This window comes from Argiope bruennichi, chromosome 2 (genome assembly GCF_947563725.1).
Source record: "Argiope bruennichi chromosome 2, qqArgBrue1.1, whole genome shotgun sequence".
NCBI lineage: Eukaryota > Metazoa > Arthropoda > Arachnida > Araneae > Araneidae > Argiope > Argiope bruennichi.
This window is the reverse complement of record NC_079152.1, coordinates 57,696,386-57,720,870: the sequence shown is the minus strand read 5'-3', so window position 1 is coordinate 57,720,870 and position 24,485 is coordinate 57,696,386. Positions and strand designations below refer to the sequence as shown.

The 24,485-nt window shown below is 26.2% G+C and overlaps 1 protein-coding gene across 2 annotated transcripts; it reads left to right on the top strand.

Moving 5' to 3' along the window:
- The first annotated feature begins 215 nt into the window (after positions 1 to 215).
- Positions 216 to 23,025, top strand: LOC129961699 (uncharacterized). Of its 2 annotated transcripts, none has more exons than XM_056075242.1 (11): positions 216 to 1,265; positions 1,611 to 1,707; positions 2,528 to 2,587; positions 2,896 to 2,951; positions 3,395 to 3,539; positions 5,174 to 5,716; positions 7,980 to 8,091; positions 18,303 to 18,426; positions 18,756 to 18,870; positions 20,890 to 20,999; positions 22,889 to 23,025. In XM_056075242.1, exons 1-11 carry the CDS (start codon positions 397 to 399, stop codon positions 22,965 to 22,967), a joined length of 2,310 nt encoding a protein of 769 aa, XP_055931217.1. In that variant the 5' UTR covers positions 216 to 396; the 3' UTR covers positions 22,968 to 23,025. The 2 variants fall into 2 exon arrangements, with proteins under 2 accessions (XP_055931217.1, XP_055931216.1); XM_056075241.1 differs by lacking the exon at positions 22,889 to 23,025 and adding an exon at positions 22,141 to 22,396.
- Positions 23,026 to 24,485: the final 1,460 nt, after the last annotated feature.

The following is a 24,485-nucleotide window of genomic DNA, read 5'->3' as shown; positions in this document are numbered from 1 at the left end:
CATTATAATATAATTTTATTTTAACATTATTTTAATTAACATTTCAGTTAAGATTAATATTCTGTGATCCAGTTTTCATTTTGCTTTAAAAATTTTATGTTCTTTATACTTAAAAGTTACAAGAGAAATGGAAAGATGATTACTATTATTAAGACATTGTTTTAATTTAAAACAAATAACTGGCAACTTTTCAAACTGTATTTATTTATCTTCTGTATTTGGACGTTGTTTTATTTACGTTCAGCAAAATTGTTGATAGTAAATTACATAGATGTTTTATTATAACTTTTCGTTACAATTATATCAAGAACCAGTAAACAATTAATGCTTATTGCTAAAAATAAGTTTTTTCCATATTTATATTAAATTTATTTTAAAAATGCATTAATTAAAGTAATGGAACAATTGGAGGACCAACAAAATTTAAGTACTCAATTAAATACACGAGAGAGATCTAAGCAGTCTGGGAATTCTAATAAAGATCCTCCTATTTCTAATTCAAAATTATGTAGTTTTTATTCAAATTATGGTTTTTGTAAATTTGGCCAAAATTGCAAATTTTTGCATCGAAGAAAATATTCTTACAAAACACCTGTTCAGAGAAAGTCTACACCGCAATCTAATGGTGCTTCTTTAAAATTACCTCAAAAAAAAGAAAAATATGCTGATACAATAAGCAAAGAATTTAATGCTAATGGAATAACATATAAAAATAGTCAAAAGCGAGTTTGTCGGTATTATAAAGCTGGGCAATGTGAAAAGGGTGAAAATTGTTTATACAATCATAATTTAGACAATTTTAACATTTTCGTGAATGTGACATTATCTAATGATAAAAAAGATCATGTAGCAAATGGTAACAAAATAAATGTATCTAAAAAAAAATCCATACCACTTTGCCGTTATTTTCGACATGGTTCTTGTCAAAAGGGTGATCAATGCAAATTTTATCATAATCCAAAATATCAGAAAGAACAGCTCAACATATCATCTAACATTAATGAAAATAATTTATCTAGTAAAAAAACAGAATATAATGCTGCAATTTCATCTAATGTTGATTCTATGAATTTAGAAAATGCAGAGGATCCAGTTCATACTTCTAAGCTATTAGCTAATCATGAAAATTCTGAAACGTTACAAGAATTTAAACATTTAAATATAAATAATGATACTGCTACAAATAATATCCAAATTCAAATACCACAGAATTCAAGAGTTTTTAATCTTTCTACATTATCAGAAGATGGTTTGTGTCAATTAAGGTAAATGAAAAAATTATAATATACTTTTGTACTATCTGAATTGTTTTAATTTTCTTTCATATCTGTTAAAATTTTTCTGTTGGGAAGAAATTTAAAATTGAAAAGGTTTGTTGATTCTTTTCGATTAATCATTCAGATAATATTTAAAATTTTATATAAGAACCATTAATTACTTTGGTTTTTTTTTATCTAATTTTATTAGCAAGAAATTTAGAATAACTTCTTTTTCCTCTTTCCTTTATTTATTTTGTTATTATTTGTCTATCATAATTTTTATCTTTTTTCTGATGTATTGTTTTTTTATTTATGCTCTTATGAGATTCAATAATTCTATGGTATTTACAGGAATACTGAAATTACTCAGCTAAAAAAGCGATTTCCAAAGGTGATAGAAAATGGATCAGCTTTTGCATTTGATTTTGAACCATCTGATCCTGACTGGGTATGTTCAGTTCTTAAAGAATCAGGAATAATCTAACTAAAAAATTTAAAAAAATTCAGTAAAATTTGCTATTTCTAATTTCAGTAATTTCCATTGCACAAGTTAGGTTTTAGCATTTTTAAATCAAACAATCAAATCAAAATTTTTTCCCTAATCTATTTATTATTAGCATTATTTTTATTCCATTAGAAATATCTTCTGCTATGAAGATTGATGTGAAATATGGTAGCAATTAATCATTTCAAATCTATATTGAGTTATTAAAGGTTTATAATGACATAGACATATCTTTGTATTTTTATATTTAATTAATTTTGTTTAGAAATGTTTTTATTTTTACTTTTTAAGAACTTTATGAGTTGCCACAAACTGGGTTTTTTATTATTATTATTATTAAAGATAAAGCCACAAAAGTTTGCCGAGTTCAGTAATTTTCTGGATAAAATGGTGAAAAATTGCACAGTTTTATATGATATATTTGTTACATTTGATGCCTCTTCTGGCTGCTGTCAAAATATCAAAAAACAAATTTTATGCAGAAAAATTATTAATTAAATGTGAGAGGAAAGTAAGAGGATTAGATAAGTCTTTTTTTTTTTTTTTTTTTTTTTTTTGCATATATCTAGTGCATTTAACATGTATATTCAATTATATCAAATACTTTTCTTTATCAAATCTTTTAAAATTTGTATTTATCTTTTATAAAGACATTATTTACCTGACATTCTAATAATTGATTTTTATTGATTGTTGTGTTCTTTTATTAAAAACTTATATAAAGATCTATTTGTTATTTAATATCACTCTATTTTTTCTACAGCCATTTGACATGAAATCCTTACATCTTCAAGTAACTTTTCCTGAAAGCTATCCATTAGAGGTAAGATATTATTATTTCTAGCACTTGTGTTTTTAGCTCATGCCAGTGATTAAAGGTAAAAAGAAAAAAAAGTCATATTTATTGCAATTGGCGATTAAACACCAAAGATATTTTATTAGTCTTGACTCAAATTTGACTGTTCACCAGTGACATATGGTTTAGACTAAAATTCACCGTTAGTTTGCAATTAAGCCAAAAATTTTACAGTGGCATACAGTTAATGCACAAGTATTTTATTTACTATTATTTCTATTTTTGCTCTTTTTTTTTACTAATTTTTTTTTTTTTTTTTTTGAATTTTTGACTAGGTTTGCGACATCACTGTAGTTTCACACATGAATTATTTGCCAGGAGTTTTACTAAGGTGAAAGATATTTAATAACTCTTTTTCTTGCTCAGATAGAGTTCTGTGAGGAGTAAGATCTCTTCCCAGATTTTGATATGCAATTCCTTCTTCATTTTATAAATAATCATTATTTTTAATTTAGTATGCTTGTGTTATATTTTTAAAGTTCTATTTAAAAATTAATAATTGTTTAAATCTATGATAAAATTTTAAAATAAATTTTTTATATATCTATTTTTATAAATTATGTAATTTATAGTTTTGAAATTCAAAAATCAACTTTATATGATTTTTAGAATAAAAAAATATAACTATCGTTTTTATAAAAATTGTTTCCTGTAGTTAAATTTTATTGGCAGATGTTTATTCAATTTTATTAAATTACTTACACTTTTATGGAGTATTATTTTTATATTACTAAAGTAACATAATTTTTATATTTATTAATATATTCATTGCAGACATTTAAATCAAAGTATTTGTGATTGGCTAATTGAAAAACATCAAGCTGCAATTGAACAGAATCAAGTGGTTCTTCTTTTCCGCCCATTTCTCAAGTGGTTTGATAAGAATTTAGAAGAATTTTTTAACTTTGGTTTAAAGAAGGTATGTGATATTCATTATAGAATTCATTAACTTGGACTATACTGTCATGATACAGCAAATTTGTAACTAGAAACATTGACATTGTGTACTAATGCATATGATTTTCTTATTTACAAAATGCTCTGTTATTAGTTTCTTTTTTTCTTTTAGTTGTATTGTAATATAAAACATGTTCACTTCCCAGTAGTTCCTCTATCTTCTTTGAATAATCAAGCTTATTATCCACAACCTCAGTATTTCTTTTTCATTTGCTTTTGATTTAATATCATTTTTTAGTTGTGTCTTGTTGTTGTCCTAAAATATTTACCCCTTGATTTGCTCCTTTTTGTATTTGATTTTGTTGGTGGTATTTAATATAATAGCAGTGTTATAAGTTATAACAATATTTATGTAAACAAAAAATAAATTCTCACCGTATAAACTTATTTAGAAATTATCTAAAAAATTAAGAAAGTTAATTTACAATAAGTATTGTATATGAGAGCATAATTTAGCAGTCAGTAAATTAAAATTAGAAATCTAATTATATGATATGGATATTTACTAATGAAACTGGTGTCTAAGATTTATCTCAAATATTACATCAATTTTATGCCCATCTGGCCACTCACAGATAGATGGAACATACTTCCTACCCCAAAGAGAAGAATTTTAAAATGATATAAGAATTGTTTTAGAAGTTGCTGTAAAAAGAAAAATAACAAAATATTGTTTAATTTTTTATTAGTTATAAACATTTAAATATTACTCTGAGGTGTACAAAAAGCAAAGCTTTTTTTCCTCCAAAACTTTTTTGTGCTGACTGTAATAACTGTACATAAAACATTCTGGTATATAGCCAACAGATACACATTCAGATATTTGGCAATGACTGAAGTATATTAGAATTCCCTCAAGCATTAATAATAATAATTTTTTTAAAAAAATCAGTTTTAGAGTATTGTGGTGAATAGCATATAATCCCGTTAACGACTACGCTACACGAGCATACGCTTTTGTATCATGGTTTAGTTACTGGACTGCAAATCACAAGGTCCCAGGTTCTATCCTCACTCATCCAGATCACTAAATTGGTGACCTCGGACAATGAACCTTCAACCTTCATACAGCTGTTGTGGCGCCATCTACCCGCAACTGGTCGTCAGACTCACTTGATGCAGCAACCCAAAAGCCGTCAGACTCGACGCAGCTACCACTCACTCACACATGCTCGCCATAACGATTGGCACTATTCAAATAGGGTACAGGCCCATTAGACAACAGCTAATAATAACTTAATACATCACCACTCAACACCCAAATCGTTCGTCTCACTTCCGACTCACTAGAGGGAGAATAATGTGGTGAATAGCATATAATCCAGTTAACGACTACGCTACACGAGTGTACGCTTTTGTATCATGGTTTAGTTACTGGACTGCGAACCACAAGGTCCCAGGTTCTATCCTCGCTCATATCAATACCATTTCAGTATAAAAGAAAAATTTTAACGGGATTCTGATTATCTGTTCTTATTATAGAACATAATTGTTTTTATATGATTTATGTTTAAAATTTTATTTTTACAATATTATCTAATATTTAATTAAACTATCTCTTTAATTAAATTATTTATTTTTCAAAACATTTCAAAGGTCACAGATGAAGGAACCCAAAATGTTGACAATGAATCAGTTTTGCCTGAAAGAAAATCTCCTGTATCATGTGAAAATAGCCCTGAAAATGATATCTCAGGTGAAGAATCTTCTCTTTCATCAAATATCCCTAGTATACCTTCTGATTCAGAAAAAGAAAGAAACCATTCTCCTATTAGACAGAAAGCTGAACCATCTGTTCTTAATAATTTGCAAATGCAAGGTTCCAAGATTATATTTACTGGTTTAGAATTTGTTGAAGGTGTTGCTGCTCTATCTTGCAAGAAATTGTCTATTACAATTCATTGCAGTCGCTGTAAGACATCTTGCAATAAAATTCTTATTCCAAATAAGAACACACCAATGTTGTGTTCAAAATGCAGCAAAAGCATGGAATGCAATTTCAATCCTTCAATTCTGCATCAATTTTCAAGTGTTCTTGGTACTATATATTTGATGGAATGTCAAGCAGCTGATGTAAACCTTGTGGAATGTGCCTTTCTTGTAGATTGCCTCAGTTGTGCAAAACAAGTTTCTGTAGATGTAAGTTAAAAGAATTTTTATTTCAATTTCTAAAAGAAATATAACTATGAATTTTAAGTAATTAAATTAAAATTAAAATTAATTAAAAAAAGAAAACGGAAATATTGCATTTTTTGATATGTAACTTTTTTTTCATCCCACCCTTACAATACAGAAAAATCTTATTATTTTTATCATCCCATGATAAAAAGGATAAAAAATTAGCATTTCTTGAAATTAGATTCTATAAAAAAATTCCTTGTAATTAAAAGTGATTCATTTTATCATTTCTCTCTATATATATGTAATATAATGATATGCTGTGGCAAAAAAAAAAAAAAAAAAAAAAACAGATTAATTTCTCTTTTATTGATAGCAAGAATCACATTGTTTTTGAAACAAAATCAGTGAATGCCTCTTGTTATGCATAAATGCAATTTGTTCTTAAAATCAACTTATAAAACATAAATACAACTCTGATTGAATAACTTTTTCTCACAAAATGAAATGAAATTATTATGTAATATTTACAATAATACTTACTAAAATTCAATAAACTTTGAATAAATTTATTCAAAGCAGATCAATTTGAAATAAAACAAGTAGCAATAGTTCAGCCAAAAAATGTTCTGATCCCTCTAAAAATTAATTCAGTCAAATTATGTTAATTTACAAATTGAGGTGAACATCATAGAACATAGTTAGGACAATATGACTGAGATGTGCAAATTTTGTCCTGCACATTATTGAAATAGTGAAATGAACTTAAGTAAAAAATATGTGTCATGATTGTAAAAGTTTATCTTCCAAATCTAACAGAAACTTTTATGTCAAATAATGTTGTGAACAAGTCCTTATTTGATAAGTCTTATCTAGAACTATAATAAAACCTTGAACCAACTTTTTGAAAAATTCTATCCAGTATTGTTGAAACCAGGTTTAATTGTATATGTATCTTTCAAGAGTAAGATCTTTTGATTCTAGGGTCTTTGATCTTCTATATATAAGGAAATTTTAAATACTTCTGATGAAAAAAGATAACTATATTGTCAGAATTAGTAAGTGTGTAAAGTTTTTGTATTTTGAATAGTATCTAATAGTTTTTGAAAGCATGGAAAATTAAATGTATCTTATGATGAAATCTATATCTATATTTTTAATTCTATGACAATTTATATTATTTTAAGATATATAGGTCAAAGCTTGCTTAAAGAGCAGTTGGTATATCAAGTGATTTGCATAATGAACAAAACAAAGCGTAAAAAGATTACTCTCTTAATGAGCAATGTTTTGCAGAATGAGTGAGAGGGAGACACCATAATGTCACATGCTGGATTATACAGTCTCAGTATCAGCATTGTATTGAGTACTTTTTTGAAAAAAATTTTATATCTGCACGGAAGAAGTTTTTGCCAGATATGATTATATAAGTGACTCAGAAGGGTTTGAGAAAGTGGCTGTGCAGCCTTAATCTATGAATTTTGGTTTCTAGCCAAAGTTATAGATTTAGAAGTAGATAACAACAACACATCAATTAGCAAGTAGAACAGCACAGTCATTACTCCTTTGTCAAAGATCTTAAGAAATTGCATTCTGTGTCACAGCAATGAAATAAATATCTTCCATTGAAATGAGGAAGTGGTTCCATTGAAATTATTGTGCCGTATACAGCAAAGCATCGCCTTGATTAGGCAGTAACTGTATACTACAAATTCATTCAACAACAATGATGTGTCTCATTTTCACCAAATTTTGAAATGTAGACAAAGACAAATGTCTTTAAACAATTTTGCTATAAAAAATGCATTATGAATAATTAATTAGATTATTTTAAATTTCCTTGGGTATTTCTGTTTGAAATGGAAAGCATTGTCCTATTTAGCATGGATGCCTACAGAAATAACTGTTTCCCTTAACAAGTGTTTCACATTTTGTGTAAGATTCAAGTATTTGTATTATGAGTAAAATCCACAGTATATATATCTTAATGCCAAGACAGATATTTGAGAATAGATACTTTCTTTGGGATGAGCTTACTTGAGTTATATATTCGATATAGAAATGAATAATATAAGACTTTAATATTTATTATACAGGAATTATTCTCTTTTATTATGATTGTCTGAGATATTTCTTCAATATGCAAAACAATTATGACTGATTCTTTACAGTTCTTTTTTTTTTTTTTTTTTTTTTTTTACTTTTTTCTTTCAAATGCTAAAAACTCCTGACAATTGCTATGATTATGATTTCATTTCTAACCCAATGTTGTATTACATTTTAGGGCCTACATTATGGACAAAAGCAAAAGTTATGGTGCAAATTTTGTAATCAAAAATTAACTATAGGAATTGAGAGTGTAAAATTTCAAACTTCTGCTGCTACTGCTGTGACTAGTAAGTATACTTTCCATATATTTAAAAGAATAGAGCATTGGTAAAACATATTTTAAGCTTTAAATTATTTATCTAAAAATTTAAAAGGATCTATGAAATATTTGTTGATTTAATTAAAAAACAAGCCAATAAATATTCCAACAAACCACCAATCAATTTGAGGATTTTTAGAATGAATCGCTATTTGAAACTTGGCAGGGAGCATTCTGTTTATATATTTCCATAAATATCTTTTATACACACTTGTCAGAACATGGATAGTTAAAAGCATTCCTTCTATTTCTTTTATATTAAATGTATCAATGAAATAGTTTATTCCAATTTCATTGACTCAAACATTATTTAATAATTTTAATTTTTTTTAAATTTCATTCTTTAAAGAGTGTAGTTTTTTGTTTTTTTTAAATACATGACAAAATTTTATTGTTTGTCTAACTAATATATTTACTTTTGAAAGCTTCTAATAATTTTAAAACTATTCATTGATAATCATCTGAAATTTTAAATTACTACAAAAATTATCTTCCATATCCAATATATTATAAATATTTTAAAAATTGCTATGATAGTAATATGATTTTTTTTCTTTTTGAACATTTAATTTACATAAATAATGCATGTATTCTTATTATTATAATTTTATATCATTTTTTAATTAATTTTTGGTTATTTGCATCAACATGTTTTTGAGTATAAGAAAATTGCAGAATTTAAACAAATGCTTGACATTTGAAAAAGAGTAAATTATTGAAATAAATTTAAAATAGTGAAGGAAAAAAAAATTTAAAAAAATAAATACTGTGGAATTTGAATAATTTGCTTAATTTCTTTTGTCCTTTGATTTCATTATTAACATAATGTAATAATCAAAATTATCTATAATTTGAATTTATTTTGATTAAATTGAATTTTTTGTCACTTCTGAATTATTCTCATTTGTATGCATATGTATTTTATCAAAAGGAATGAACAAAAATTGCTTACTTTTTTTTTAACTGTGAAGATTGTTATTTATTTAAATTATAATATTGTTTATTATATAAAACTGTATTATTTATTTTGAAATTTTAGAATATATATTTGTTGTATTCTCAGTGGTATATACTGTTTATTAACCCTCTAAGGGTTCCACACGCATTTCGACGTAGCCCCATAGATGTCTTTAAAATGTATTGCACGTATTTTAACGTAGGGTAACGAACGACGCAAATTCGCTTTGCACGGAAAATCACGTAGGGGGTATACTGCACCAAAAATGGTGTTGACCTATTTTAACGTATTTCTTTCCCCCTACAAGTTTCGACATCTTGATGAATTGGAGGGGAGACAACACAATGAAGTTTTATGGCCATTTAAGGATGTCACAGGATCTGAGAGCCGAAGATTCCTTTAGGCATAGGACATTGTGATGGTGCCGGCGTTATGGAGGAATGAGGGGTGAGAAAGGAAAGGGCTCGCCCAAGAAAAGAGAAACAGGAATTTTTCCACAATTGTGTCTCCCATAATAGCTCTCTGTGGACTTAAATTTAAATTGCATTTTGTTTTAATAGTTTTTGTTTGATATCGATAGGGATAGGATTTCTTTGATCTAAGCGTTGCCTCAAAATTCCATTAAGTTATTTTTTCTTAATGCAGTTTTATGCTTATTTGTGATTAAACATCACATTGGAGTACTAGCAACTCGAAAGGGATATACAGTAGACTTCCTATTATCCGCGGGCGGGTTATCCGAGCCTGCCGCACTAAGTTTTTTTTTTTTTTTGCTTCCAAGCAAAGACAAAATACTTCCAAAGCAAGTAGCAAACACAAATGACTGATTTCTTCAAAAAGATGTAGTTTTACAGTTATGCTTTTGTAATTACATAATACATTACAGTATTAAAACTGTACATATGTATTAATTTTTCTGTGTATCCTTGACGCCTCTCGTAAATACAAAGCACTTTTCTGTTTTCATTAACAAAATGCATTTTAGGTTAGTTTTGAGTGATATACTAAAATAGTAAGCGTTAGTTAAACATTTCCTGCTGTTTATTTTACGTTTTATTGTACATGAAACGATTTTTCAAAGTTGGAATGACTGTTTTCTCTTTTGCTATACCCGTTTTTAGCTTTTTTCGGATTATCCGCGGCGGCCGCGCCACCCAATTCCGCGGATAATCGGGAGTGTACTGTATTTGAAAAATTGAAATCGATATATAGTTAAAATATTAAATATATTTTTCATTCTTAGTTCAACTATTATTATGATTCAAATTTATATTTTTATGCTAATCTCTACCTCGAATTATTTTTCACAAAGTAAACAGATGCAAATGAATTTTGCGTTTTAAAGCAGTCTTAATTTCAAAGAATATAATAAAATATATTATTATATTGTTTCTCTTATCTTGTAAAAATTTGGAATATTGTGTCTTTTTTTATAATGCGACTCCTTTTCAAAGTTTTTTTAAAGAACTGAATAGAATAATTTCATTCAAATTCGTAAAAGAAACAACAAAAACATTTTTTAAGAATTATGTCTATTCAGAAAATTATTAATATTTAGTCTTAATATACCTTGATGTAGATGAAAGCAAATAGTGAAATAAATTTAATTCAGGGTTTGATTTATTTTATTAGGAATATTAAGAAACGGATCACATTGTAAAAGTCTTAACATCGTAAAGTATCTGAAGATATTTTTTCAATAGATATATTTCTTAGATAAAATGTTAGATCTCTAAAACACTTCTAAAAAAATAAGTAGGTAGTTCAAAAATTCTGTTCTTATTTTACAGTTCTTTGAAGCCTTTTTTTTTTGTTGTTGTTGTTAATATGCTAATGAGAATTCTTCATTAAAGTTAAAATCTGAGTGGATAAATGAGATAGCTTTTGATGAATCTTCTGCAAAGTGCAGCAAGATTTTTAATTACATGTTTTTAAGGACGTTCTAATGCAAAATAATGCAGATAAATGCTTCAGTGGTGCTCAGACAATAAATTATTTTTGAATATTTAAAAGTGTAATATTCATAGTTATGCCTTGAAATCACAACCTGTTATTTACTCGTGTAAAATAAAGGATTATACATTACTTCACTCAGATTTGTTACTGATGGAACAAAATTTCATAAACTGCACACATTGGGGCAGGATCAACCTTAAAAGTTGTGGAGTCCAAACTGGAAAACAATTTTTATCAATATTTTATTATTATTATTGTTAAAAGCAATCTAAGGATTTGCAATCAAGCTAACGATCACTGGTAGTATTTACCTCTCTACTTTCTCCTATGCATATGCTTATGAGTGCAACGGTATCCGTATTTCTTCGCACATTTGAATAGATTCAAGTATGAATTATGTACGTCTTCCTATCCTTTTAGATTGGAGCAAAAATTTGATACATATTTGTAATAATGATGTCAGAGCAAAGAACCAAATTTCATTTATATATTTTTTTTCTTGTAATTTTAAATGAATAATCAAACACTCATGAATAGACAGATCCTTCAATCACGAATAGACAGATCCTATCAATCCTTTTACAGATTATATTCAAAAAAATTAATATAAATCTACATTTTGATAAAATTGCATGATAAATTTAACTGATCTAGTTGCTTTTGTTTTGGGGTATCATGTTCACACATTCACGGTCATATAGATTTCCCATCAGCCAGTTTCATCCAATATTTGAGATAAAATTATATTTCAGTTAATTGCAATTAATTTAAAAGTTTTCTCAAATACTTTGACTGGAATGATTCCAAGGGTACATGCTCTGCCTTTTTAACCCTAGCTATTGAATTGAGAGGAGGTTGAAAAAGGTTAATAAAGGGGTTTAAGTGGTTGAAAAACGGGGTTAAGCCATATCCAGTATGCTATATTAATCTGAAATTTCAGAAACAATTGTTTGTTTTTTAAGGCAATTATATAAATAAATACTTGTTATTGCAAATTTTTCAAACATTTTAACAAGTTTCTAAAGAAGGCTGAATTTTTTAATCTACGCTATTATGTTTAAATATTACAAATTTTTAATTCTTATTCTGCTTTTTAATGTTTTTTAAAGTTGCATTTAATTTCCATGCATGTTTCTTAATACATTTAAAGTCCAGCTTTTATAGCTTTTTGAATCTCAAATGCGTCAATTTCCAATCTCAAATGTGTTCCCAGTTCACATTGCAATATTTTCATAGTTCGGTGTTAAAAGAATTTTTTAAAAAAATGTTTCTTTTGTATAAAATTCTATTTAATCGGATTTTTTTTTCTGTAGTGAACATTTACTTTAAATAAATAAATATATAAAAGTCTACTGACTATGTTACAAATGTTGGACACTTTCAAATCCGCTTATAACTAGATTTCCGAATGATTTCAAAATTTCACCGACGTATATATATAATTCCAATCAGCGCCAACTTCAACCACAAGACCTATTTCATTTATTTTTGCTTTATACGAGCGCTTATAAGCATAGGTGCATCATCAAAGATCGCATGTCTCTCATCACCTTCCTTTAAGAGAAATATTAAAAATATATATATTTCTTAGCTGTATATTCACTAGATACGTCATATGGTGGAAATTTAAAATTATTTCCAAAACCTTTTGGTGCTCAAGCTGCCCCAACCATTCGACCGATTCTGCCAATTTTTATTTCATATTAAAACTTTTGTCCATTAGATATGTCATCAATGATCGCCTTCTCTCTATGATTTCCCAATTTCGAAATAATAATTATAATGATGATGATAAACGTTTGTGGATGATATTGTGGGTGGATATTATTTGTTTTCTTTCAGCATTTCTTTATAATTCCGTTTTTCTGAGTGCTGGGAAATATATGAATACAGAATTTCTGAAACTTGCGAATAAATTTTTTACATCAAATTTTGGTGATAAATATGCGAAAACCAGTTGTGTGATACGTGCAATTTATAAATGTCGTACAGTAGAAGATATCTTGAATTATTAAGTTTCAAACTGCTTAAATGAAAAGTATCAAACTAGTTTTTCAGATTAGACGAAAATTAGAAAAAAAATATTTATGTACATTGTATTTTTTAAAAGAAAATTTTAAACATTATAAACGTATCGAAATTTATGAGGAGTAAAATACTCCTGCTTAATATCTTAAAAGAATTGTTTGTTTGTTTTAGCTGCCTTTGAATGTTTTTTTAGATGGAAATTTTATTGAATGTTAACATAAAATGGTGGAAATAGATGAAGGAAAATATTGCAATAAATATCGATAGTTTTAAATTTCACTAACGTTTTAAAATCACTAGAACAGTATACAACTTCAAAACTAAATTTTAAATAAAAATTTAAATAAAAACGAAGATGCCACTATTTTTCAATAAAAAATAATGATTATAAACAAACTTGAATTCTGATAAAACTGCTACGAGATGTTTTAGGGCCTGGATAACTAATACCTAAGTAGCCAATTATGTAGCTCTAAAATAATATATTTTTTCAGCTGCCCAACCAATTTGCCGATTTGCACTCAAAAATTGTATGTTTTATTTTAATAGAAGATGATGGCATTTCTTCTAAAATGCCATCATCTATATTATTATTTATGCATCAGTTCTATATTATTATTTATGCATTTCAATTAACAGAACTATTTATGATTAACTCTAATTTTAGACATATGCTACCGTATTGCAAATGTTGATTACTCGATACAAAAATATTGCAATGATTTATTTAAAAGAATAATAAGGGAATATGAAGACAGTTTTTTCCTACATTGACTGCTCTCTCTCCCTTTGTGTGCGCGCGCGCGTGTGTGTGTATATATATATATATATATATATATATATTACACATTGAGACCGAATATATAATGAAATTTCTGTTCAATGATTCTGCTGTGCAACGATTCGCAAAGTGTTATAACAGCGATCGGGGTTAAAAAGAAACAGAACAGTTTTCCCATTTTCTATTCTTAGAAACCCTCTGACTTTTGTAACCGTACAAAATGAACGAAAGCAATAAAATTTGACTTGAATGAGCGGCAACTTGTTCCTACCCTTAGTGACTCTTGACCCCACATAACATTTGGGGGAAAGCAAAAATTCGGCTAACGCTTTCAGTGCATCTCGTTTGGAAAACCGATGCGCTTTTACGACACATTACTAGTCTGACATCTCTCGCTTTTCGGAAGTTTCACATGTAAAATGAAACCACCCAGAGGGTTAAAAGTATTTTCTGTTGAATTATAAAATATGTATATATTATTCTTTTATTTATCAAACTCATTGTTTATTTATTAACTGTGCATTAATTAAAATTTTTAGATATTAGTAAAAAAATTAAACATCCTGCTATTTTTAGTTTAACAATTTTTGTTTTCTTTTGCTATACTCATGTTTCATATAATAATAGAATACGAAAATGTTAAAAAATAAATCTAATAAAGACTCTTTTTAATTTGAATTTTCAAATAAATCAAATTTTTGTAGCTGTTCTTGAGTTTGAAGTTTTAGTTCCACTATATCTGTCTTTCGTATAACTTGAAGAAACTTAAGATTATATTCATATATTTGAAATATTAAACCATATATTTTTCTAGTTTTCTCACTAGTTTTTATTTTATGCATAAATTCCAATAAGATTAATGAATTACAGTTGGGTCTTCATTTAATGTTTAGCAATTAATGTATTTTTCTTTTTAACCTATTAAAAGGAAAACAATTTGCCTATTTAACAAATAATAAACCCTGAATTAATTAATTATTTCAACAAACAATTTTTTTTTTAATGTTACTTTGTATTAGAAAAATATTAGATCTATTTACAAATTACTCCAGTATCATCTTGTCTGGAACAAATAAGTAATGAGTCAGTTTACAAATAAGTAACAGATGTAATCATTCATATGGGTAGGGCAAAAAATTACTTTCTTATCTCTCCCCACTCCACAACAAAGAAAAGCAAGGCTATTAGACACTTGATTTTCCAGATCATTTGATTTTTGAAACATTGTGAATCATGGCAAATTGCTGGGAACGAAAATATTTTTCATTGAATGAAATGCTTAACATTTAACATGAATTTGACTAGAAGGTTGAACCACAACACATCTTAAAATCTCCTTGATGACATTAATTCAATTGTTAAGCAATGAGCAGAAATTGCTAGTTTTTAAAAAAATGTAATTAAGAAAAGTGCTTTCAGTAGATAGAATTTCTATACTCACAAATAGAAAGTAATGAAAATGATGAAGAAATCATATTTCCCTTTGATCCTTCAGAAAAAGTTATCTTGTAAGAATTAGTTCCTTGGTAATGATTTTGAAGCAGAAATTGAATGAAATGAAGTCCAATTAAAATTGTTACTTTCCCTGAAGCTTAACATAATTTAGAAATTGTGAAAACCTAATGTATCAAGTTATAAATGACACTGAATTTCCTTTGCTCTATGCAAACTTTAAAAAAAAAAAAAAAAAGTGTTTTTTTTTTAATCAGAAATTAAAGAAATTGTTAAATATTAACTCATTATATATTTAAAATTTTCAAATCAACTAATGCATAATTATTATATCGCTGCTGAATGAAAAGTTTACAGTTTCTAATTATGGATATTTGGCTTATAAAGGCATTTCCATATAGTAATTGCAGTTTTTTTTTTTTTTTTGAGCCTAATATTATGAATAAATCCCAATTTTACAAATAAAATTTTTCTGCTCCAATGAATTTATTAAATTAGCATCTGACTATATTAATTTTCTTTATTATTTTGGAATTTATTATTTCTATTGTTATAATTACTTTTTTAACTGAAAATATAAAAACTAAAAGCTATATTTAGAATTTTCTTTTCTTTGTGTGTGTTTGTCTGTGTTCCTAGACAAGCTAAATTTATTCTATCATTTGCAATTATTTTTACACTGTAAAAAACAAATATTTCTTTTTGATTATTGTAGGTATTTAAATTTTTTTGTTTGTTTGCAAGAAAAAGAGCATTTTTTCCATTAAAGTAGCAAATAATTCTGTTTAAAAACAAGGATTTTCAAATATGTTTTCATCTTGTATATGAATTTTGAGATTGCAAAAATGTTAGCAACTTGTATTATTGACAAATCTTAATTGGAATTCCACCATTTTTTGTTAAGTAATCATTAATAATTTGTATCATGGTAACAAAAAGGTCTTTGAAAAAAATATTTATCTGCTACCTAAGGAATGGTTTAAAGGTATTGATTAATTAAAATTGCTTATAAACACATTTACTTAATATTCTGTATTTTTTTATAAATTTGCATTTAATTTTAAATTTATTTGAAATAAAATTTTTCTTAATTGTTTATGCTTATTTCATGATATCAATTAAAACATGTGTCACAACATTAGAGAATCCTATAAATTTAAAATATTTAAACTTGAGAAGCTTTGGATTGCGTTTTCAAAGAATTTGTTTGAATGAAAAATTGTAAAATGTGGGGATTTAATTAAACTTTATGTTGCATATTTAAGTTTAGAGAATAAAGAAGGAGTGTACTGTTGATTTTGAGATTGTTGCAATAAAAGCCAAAAGCATTTCAAAGGCAGAGAGATAAAATGCTGTGTCATAGTAATATATGATTATAAGATGCGTTAATATGTTACTCTTAACATGTTTTGATCATCAAAGTTTATTAATGGATATTTGCATAAAAAGAGCTGTGATAGCTACATATCATTCAAATAGTGAAAGCAGAATAATCAGTTTTGATACATTCATTGTTCTGCATATTTTTGATTTTTTGAAATTAATAAGAAAAAATATTCTTTTAAAAATTTTTCTTGGGTATCTTCATATTTTCTCTAAGCTTCTGATATACCCCCTCCCCAAAATTTAAATTATTGTTAATTTTAGGCACCTTCTTCAGTATGTAAAATAACATCAAGCTTTCTGAATTGCATTTAGGAAATTCTTTCTCTTCATTTTTGTTATATAGAACTTACACTGAAATATAAAATAAATGGTTGACCGTTTTTATTATTTTTTAAATTTTCTCTGTGATACAATAATGTGAGGTATTGGTTCTTTCACTTCAACCCCCCCCCCCCACTAATATGTTACTGAAATTCATGACCATACCTAGATTTCATTTTTATTGTATTTTTTATATTTTTGTTAGGTATACTAACCATTTTAGGATTGTTCAATGATATCTAATGATAATATCATTAAATTAAATTTTAAAAAGATAAGACAATAAGGGAATCTGCCAATTTTTCTAGCCCGTACTGTTTACTGGCAAAATAAGAAATTTCCAGAAGAGTTCATGTATAATATTTGTGAAAAATGACTAAAAGAGATTCTCTAAAATTAAGAGATTTCATATTTGAAATTTGTGGAAATATCTTGATAGCTTGTTAGCACAATAATATCGGGAACCAAAATAAAAAAATGTAATGCACATTCATGTTTAAACATTTTTGAATGGATTCTTTGTCTTCTCCAAAATCACTCATTTAAAAATAGCTTCAGATTAATGTCCCTCTTTATTTGTTTATACTTATAGAAATCAGGATTGCAATCATCAATGAAGTTCTATGAAGAGTATTTGAAAAGATTATCTGTTTTATTCAATCCAAAAAGTAAAAAACAGTTTTTATAAAGATAACTAATTTTACTAAAAAAAAAAAAACTATGCATATTTATCAATGAATGATTGAATAGATTTAAAGATTGTATAAAAACTATTAGTAATCATTTTGAAGTTAGAAGGTACTTTAAATCTATAAGTTTGTAATATATTAGAGAATTAATAAAATTTCTTGAACTCTTTCTGGTTGAGAATTTACTTTTAGCTTATTCGAAATTACAAAACATTCTGTATATAGAGGCCTTATAAAGCAGGAAAGTAATTGTCATGTTTCTGCCATAACATTCTGAATTAGTTCTAAAATACAACTAATAAATAACAATATGATATTGATTTTTAATAAAATGTAGGATGAAATTTTTAATAAAATGATGATGTAAATGTCTGAGATATTTACATTTACTACAATAAAACTTTACAAATAAGAATGTATTATACAAAAATACTGTCAAATTTTGTTATATAAATTTTCAGTTTCTCCTGCTTCATTGTTTCTCTTGTCTTTAAAAGGGTTGGTAGATTGCATTTCACCATCGGAACTACTGTCGCTATGGTCTGCATCAAATGCATGTATCTTTCAATTAATATTGATGTAAAATTATTTCTTTGAATTATTTTTAGCTTCCAATAAAACAGTTGCTGTTAAGAAAGTAACTAAAAAGAAAGATCCTGTAATAAAAGAAGGATGTCCGTTGCCTGATTATGGTGCTTGCAAGCATTACAAGAAAAGTTATCGTTGGTTGAGGTGAATTCTTTTATAATTTAATGATAATCATATTTGTTATATTTTTTTCATTATTAAATTTATTTCTAGAAGTTTCTTAGTATTGAAATTAAAATCATTAGTTTTTAAATTTAGAGAAATTTTTAATTATGCAATTGATAGAAATATAATTCTTAAAATTAATTATAAAAATTTAATTAAAGTGTAAAAATATGTTCATTACAATATATTGAATAAATTTTTTTAATAAGACTGATAAATTGCTAATTCGGGATTTAAAAATGCTATTCAATATTTATTTAAGAATTTAACTATTATTGTTCCTTAAGAAAAAAATTATTTAAATGCAGGTTTCCTTGTTGTGGACGATTATATCCCTGTGATTTATGCCATGATGAGAAGGAAGATGATCATGATATGAAATATGCTTCTCGAATGGTTTGCGGGTTTTGCTCCAAAGAACAGGTTGTGAAAATGTTTTATACAAATTATCTTAAAGTTTGTAACAGTCAAATAAAAATTTAAGTACTTGAATTAATTATAATTGAAATATGAAATACTGCTTTTTATTTAAATGTAAGAAACTGACAAAAAGAATATGTTTAAAATATTGACCTCTTACTCGTTTCAAAGTTTAAAATTGAACTATCAGATAAGAGATATGTTTAACAAAGATAAATATATTTCAAGATATGACAAGATACAGGATATGTCAAACATAGAAAATTTTATCTTTAAATATTTTTTAATTTTGTCGTTTAAGGTTTTGTTATATGATAATGGTTTAATTTTTGTAATTAACTAATTTGAAATTATTAACTCATTTTATATGACTTAATAATTTTAAATTAAAATTATGCAAGCTACACTTTTTCAACTATAAAATTTAAAAGCAATTGTCTCAAAATTTAAAATTTTTAGTTGCAGCTATTTTTTAATCCATACTAAAAAACAAATGTAATATGATACTTGAAAGTTTAGTAGTAGAGTTCATTAGTATTAACATTAGTATATTTTCACTTTTATGTGAATTGTAAGTTTTTTTAATTGAAAATAGTTACAGCATTTTTTGTTCTACTTATTGTAAAAATATTAAAAAATAAATTAAAATCAGTGATGAACACATTTCCTTTCCTAATAAACAGAAATATCCTCTCCTTGCCTTTTTTCATCTACCAACATGATCTGCTTTATAGCACAAAGAAGAAAACTGTTGCATGTCTGCCTTTCAATATATTGACACCAACTTTTGATTATTAGACCACATACAAAATTTCATTTATGTAAATAATTTTTCTTTTGAATTACATTCCCATACATATATAGAATAATCAATCTATATATCACATGCTCTACAATTCTGTTGAGAGAACTATGCGCTAAATTTCAACCCTCAACCTCTTGTGATTTACAGTTACTATGTTCGAGAATAAACTTAATTCTGCAAAAGATTTTTTTAAGTCTTAATGAGATATAAAATATGGAGATTCATCAAGAAATCAAAGGATTTGATGATTAAAATACTTTTCCATATATTTTGTGTATAAAATTTTTTTAATTAAACACTCATATCACCCCATTTTAAAACACTCGTATTTTTTTACAAGTTCAAATTCTAGTTTATTAATTCTTTTTTAGGTTTGATAAATAGTTTTCAGTTTTTTATATACTTAATTTCTAGCTCAAACTAATTGCTTTATGAAACATTTGAGCAAACAGCAGTATAATTAGCCATTCTTTATTTCTAAACAATTTTTTCTTTCTTTCTTGAAGAAAATGAAAAATATTCAATGAATTATTTTCCCATAAAGAATATCTTCCTTTAGAGAAACCATAGCCTTTGCAGGTAGTAACAGATTTTAAAAATTCTAAAGTTTGTGAAAAGTGTTTTACTTTGGAAAAATTAATTAAGAATCATTTATCAAAAATAATATGTCAAAATAGCAGTTTTTATATTAGTAAATAAAGTTTTTAAGCATAAATGGCTAATAAGAATTACACATATATAAAAATAATCTTTTTTTTTTTAACTTCAAATGCAGTATAGAACATCAAATTTATTCACTGAAAAAAAAAGACACTTAAATAATTATGCAAAAGAATAATTGTGATAATAATCTGTATTGTTGTTAAATTTTATAAACTTATAAATAATATACAGTTTCTTATTTTTAAATATAAATTTTCTTTAGAAACATTCTTGTAATTTTTCTAAGAAATCAATTTTATTGAAATTGTTTTCAAATTTATGACATTCAAAAATCGAATCTTTGACAGAAAGTAAAGACACATTAATTATGGATAATTGGAAAAAAAACACAAAAAAAAACATTTCAAATTCTCCATTGAACAATGTATTTTTACATTTACATAATGCAGTTTAATAAGATGTACTACTGCAAAATATATATTAAGGTGTGTTTCTTCTCCCTCTGTCTGTGTGTAAATTTCCTCTTGTGTTAAATATTCATGTTTCTGTTATAGCCATATAGCAAAGAGAAACCATGCTTTGGTTGCTCTGCAAATATGACCAAAAAATCTGGCTCTTATTGGGAAGGTGGACAAGGTTGTAGAAATTCAGTTACTATGTCAAGGTAAGCAATCCTTTTTTATGTACTCTAGAAGTTAACTCCTCCTCCCTTCTTATCTCAATACCTTAAGAATCTATTTAAAAAATTCCTAACAAAACTAGAAATTAATATATACAGAACTTTTTTTATAGCCTCGACATGGATTTTGATTAGGTTAACTCCTTTAAATGACTTCTCTCTCAGTTCAAATTCATTTTAACACCATTTATGGAAAAAGTCAAAATTTTGTACAAACAGATTTCACTAAAAATAAAACAATTAAAAAAACCTGAACTGAATTTGATTTTTAAAAATAATAAAAATAAATATGTCAGAACAATTTTTAATCCACACTGTTTTTTTTTTCTTTCAAATCCGTGGATTTTTTAAAAATTTAAAATTTGAAAATGTGAAAAGAATGGGGGAAAAACCCTTCAGTGAAAAGTTAGTGGAAACTAGAATAATTAAATAATATTGCTTCTAAATTAGCCCATGTCTTCTATGGCAAACCATGCTTATCATGGTAGATCCATGTGATTTTATAACAAATCGTCTTTTATTTAAAAAGTCAGCATTCTATTATAAAAAAATTTTTAATTTCTTTTGTATATTTATCTAATACTTCATTAGCCACTTATACACCAGAAACACTAAAATTTTCTCTTTTTTTTTTATTTAATTTTGAATAATGAATTTTTAAAAAAATACATTCTTAAAATATTTAAGTTTTTAATAAGGAAATTTTAGTAAGGAATTATTAATTATGGTGGAATTTAATTAAAAATTTAACTTTAAAATAGTGTCTTCGCAATTATTTTTTCTGCAATCCTTTTTGTTATTTATAAAAATGTGTTAGATTAATATTAAATTTTAAGGTAAGAGGGTAAATAAATGAACTTATAGAGAAATTATTTTCTTATTTATTTTCAAATAAGAATTGCATTATAATATTTTATTTAATATTTATTTATAATTAATTATTCGGAATTATTACATTTATTTTCAAAGATTGTCTCCTTAAAATATTTTCACCATGAGGAAAATTTTTAAAACACTGTTTGTACCATTTCTGTTACTGCACTTTTCTGCAATGCTCTCTTCCCTTCAAAATTATGATTGATAAAACTATTATTTTCATATATATGTTTAAAAACAATATGTTCAGTCACAACAGAAAGAAATCAGAGCTAGCTAAAATGCATTTCTTCAAGATGCCCCCTCATTCTGGTAAAAAAGTAGGTAATTTTTCTCTGCATTTTCCTTAAAAATTTGAAGCCCTAAAAGTAGTGTTAGATTTTTGATAACTTTAAAAGCTACATACAAAAGTTAAATAAATAAATGGTTAAAATCATATACTGGTGAAAGTTCAGTATACTGTAATAACTATATATGAGCTTCCGTATTTTTTAAATCGCAGAGTTGCAATTTTTAAATTTTTAATATTTGTTTGACTTAGACTTGTATTCTAAATTTAATTTTGAAACTTTTTGTTTATTTTCTTTTTATTGTTAATTTTTATTTATTTCTAATTAAAATATATTTAATTATGTTCTTGTAATCATTATATGCATTTGACCAAAAGGCTAATGCAATAATTCAAACTCATTTCCCTTATGAATCCTTTTAAAAGTGATTGCTGAAAAATTTATCTGCCATGGATTTTTACTTGGATTTATGATATTTATGCTGATGAATAAGAAATAATGTATTATTTTTGTACAAAAAAATAATAAACGTTACATTTTTTCTTTTTTTTTTAATCTATTGCATTAAAACTGGATGACAAGAATATAGTACAAAAATTATAGTCTATATTAAATTGAAATTCATTTAAATTTTCAATTATTTTAAAGTATGTGATTTTTTTCCCCTTTATATTACATGACAAATTCATACATGTGTATTTACTTTAGGAAAGATGCGCACAAATTTGCAGGAATGTCTAAAACAACATCAAAAAAGTCTCAGCCTACTGGAAAAAAGAAGAAATGAATTTGTATATTTTATTATTATAGAGTGTTTAAATAAAAATTATTTTTTTATGAATTTGTAAAAACAATGGATTATTATTTGAATTTATATAAAAAGGAAAAGAATATTTAAAATTCAAATTTGTACATCGGCATAAGATTCTCCTTACACTTTTCATTACTCTTTTTCATTGAGGTGTTTCAGAGAAATATGTAATTTTTTTTTTTTTAATTCTTATTCAGAGTTTTCGTGGACTTTGAAAATAGTTGAAAACTCATTGAATTTTAATTTGTAGTATGCAGGGCCCCAGAGAAGTTCTTCATTTTCTGTTGGGTCCTTGAAAAATAAGTGAAACTTGCAATAGATTTTTTGGATTCGCGAATCGCCTAATTCTTTTCAAAAATTCAAGAAGAGAGCTAGCTAGATGGATAAAATACGGTACACTGTTTTTTAATGTCTATATTATAGACACCTATCAGATTTTGGACCAAATCAAACTAGGGATTGGCCATCTATCGGTCTACAATTTCAGAAACATGCAAAGACTAAAATATATCAAATTAGGTATGTGATTTTCCGACAACAACTGTAGTGTTGTATCAAATTTTGATTTCAATAGGTTGGGAAAAAAGTGTCAAAAAAATTCGATTTTAGGGTGTTATTAATCGCCAAGGATGCGATAGATTCAATAAAAATTCTAAATTAAAGCCAAAGATTAATATTTTATAGACATTGTGAAACCAATGCCATGCAAGCTCTAGAATAACACCTTTTTAGAGAAAAAGCGAGTGAATTTTAGAGAGGTCACGTTTGCTGGTTTTATGGGAAAATAATTGCAGTTATCAGAATGTTGTTGACTGTCCTTTGTGTAACCGCTAAATATTAATTTTCAGAAATAAAAGCAACAAGGATTCATTCAGATTAAAATCCACAATTTTATTTGCAGATATATATCCCCAGTTAGCGAACGATATAACATTATCAAAATACAAAATTCAGTAAACTATAGCACAAAAAAAGTATGACGACATAAAATACATACAAAAGAAAATGATACAGTTAATATCAAAAAGTTGCCTAATTAACTAAAAATAAAAATACATTCATACACGACTCTTAAATTTATGCACATAATAGAACATGAAATAAAAAAAAATGTCTGAAATATACTGGGTGTCCCATGAATTTGTAAATACAGTACACTCCCGATTATCCGCGGAATTGGGTGGCGCGGCCGCCGCGGATAACAAAAATCGCGGATAATCCGAAAAAAGCTAAAAACGGGTATAGAAAAAAAGAAAACAGTCATTCCAACTTTGAAAAAATCGTTTCATGTACAATAAAACGTAAAATAAACAGCAGGAAATGTTTAACTAACGCTTACTATTTTAGTATATCACTCAAAACTAACCTAAAATGCATTTTGTTAATGAAAACAGAAAAGTGCTTTGTATTTACGAGAGGCGTCAAGGATACACAGAAAAATTAATACATATGTACTGTTTTAATACTGTAATGTATTATGTAATTACAAAAGCA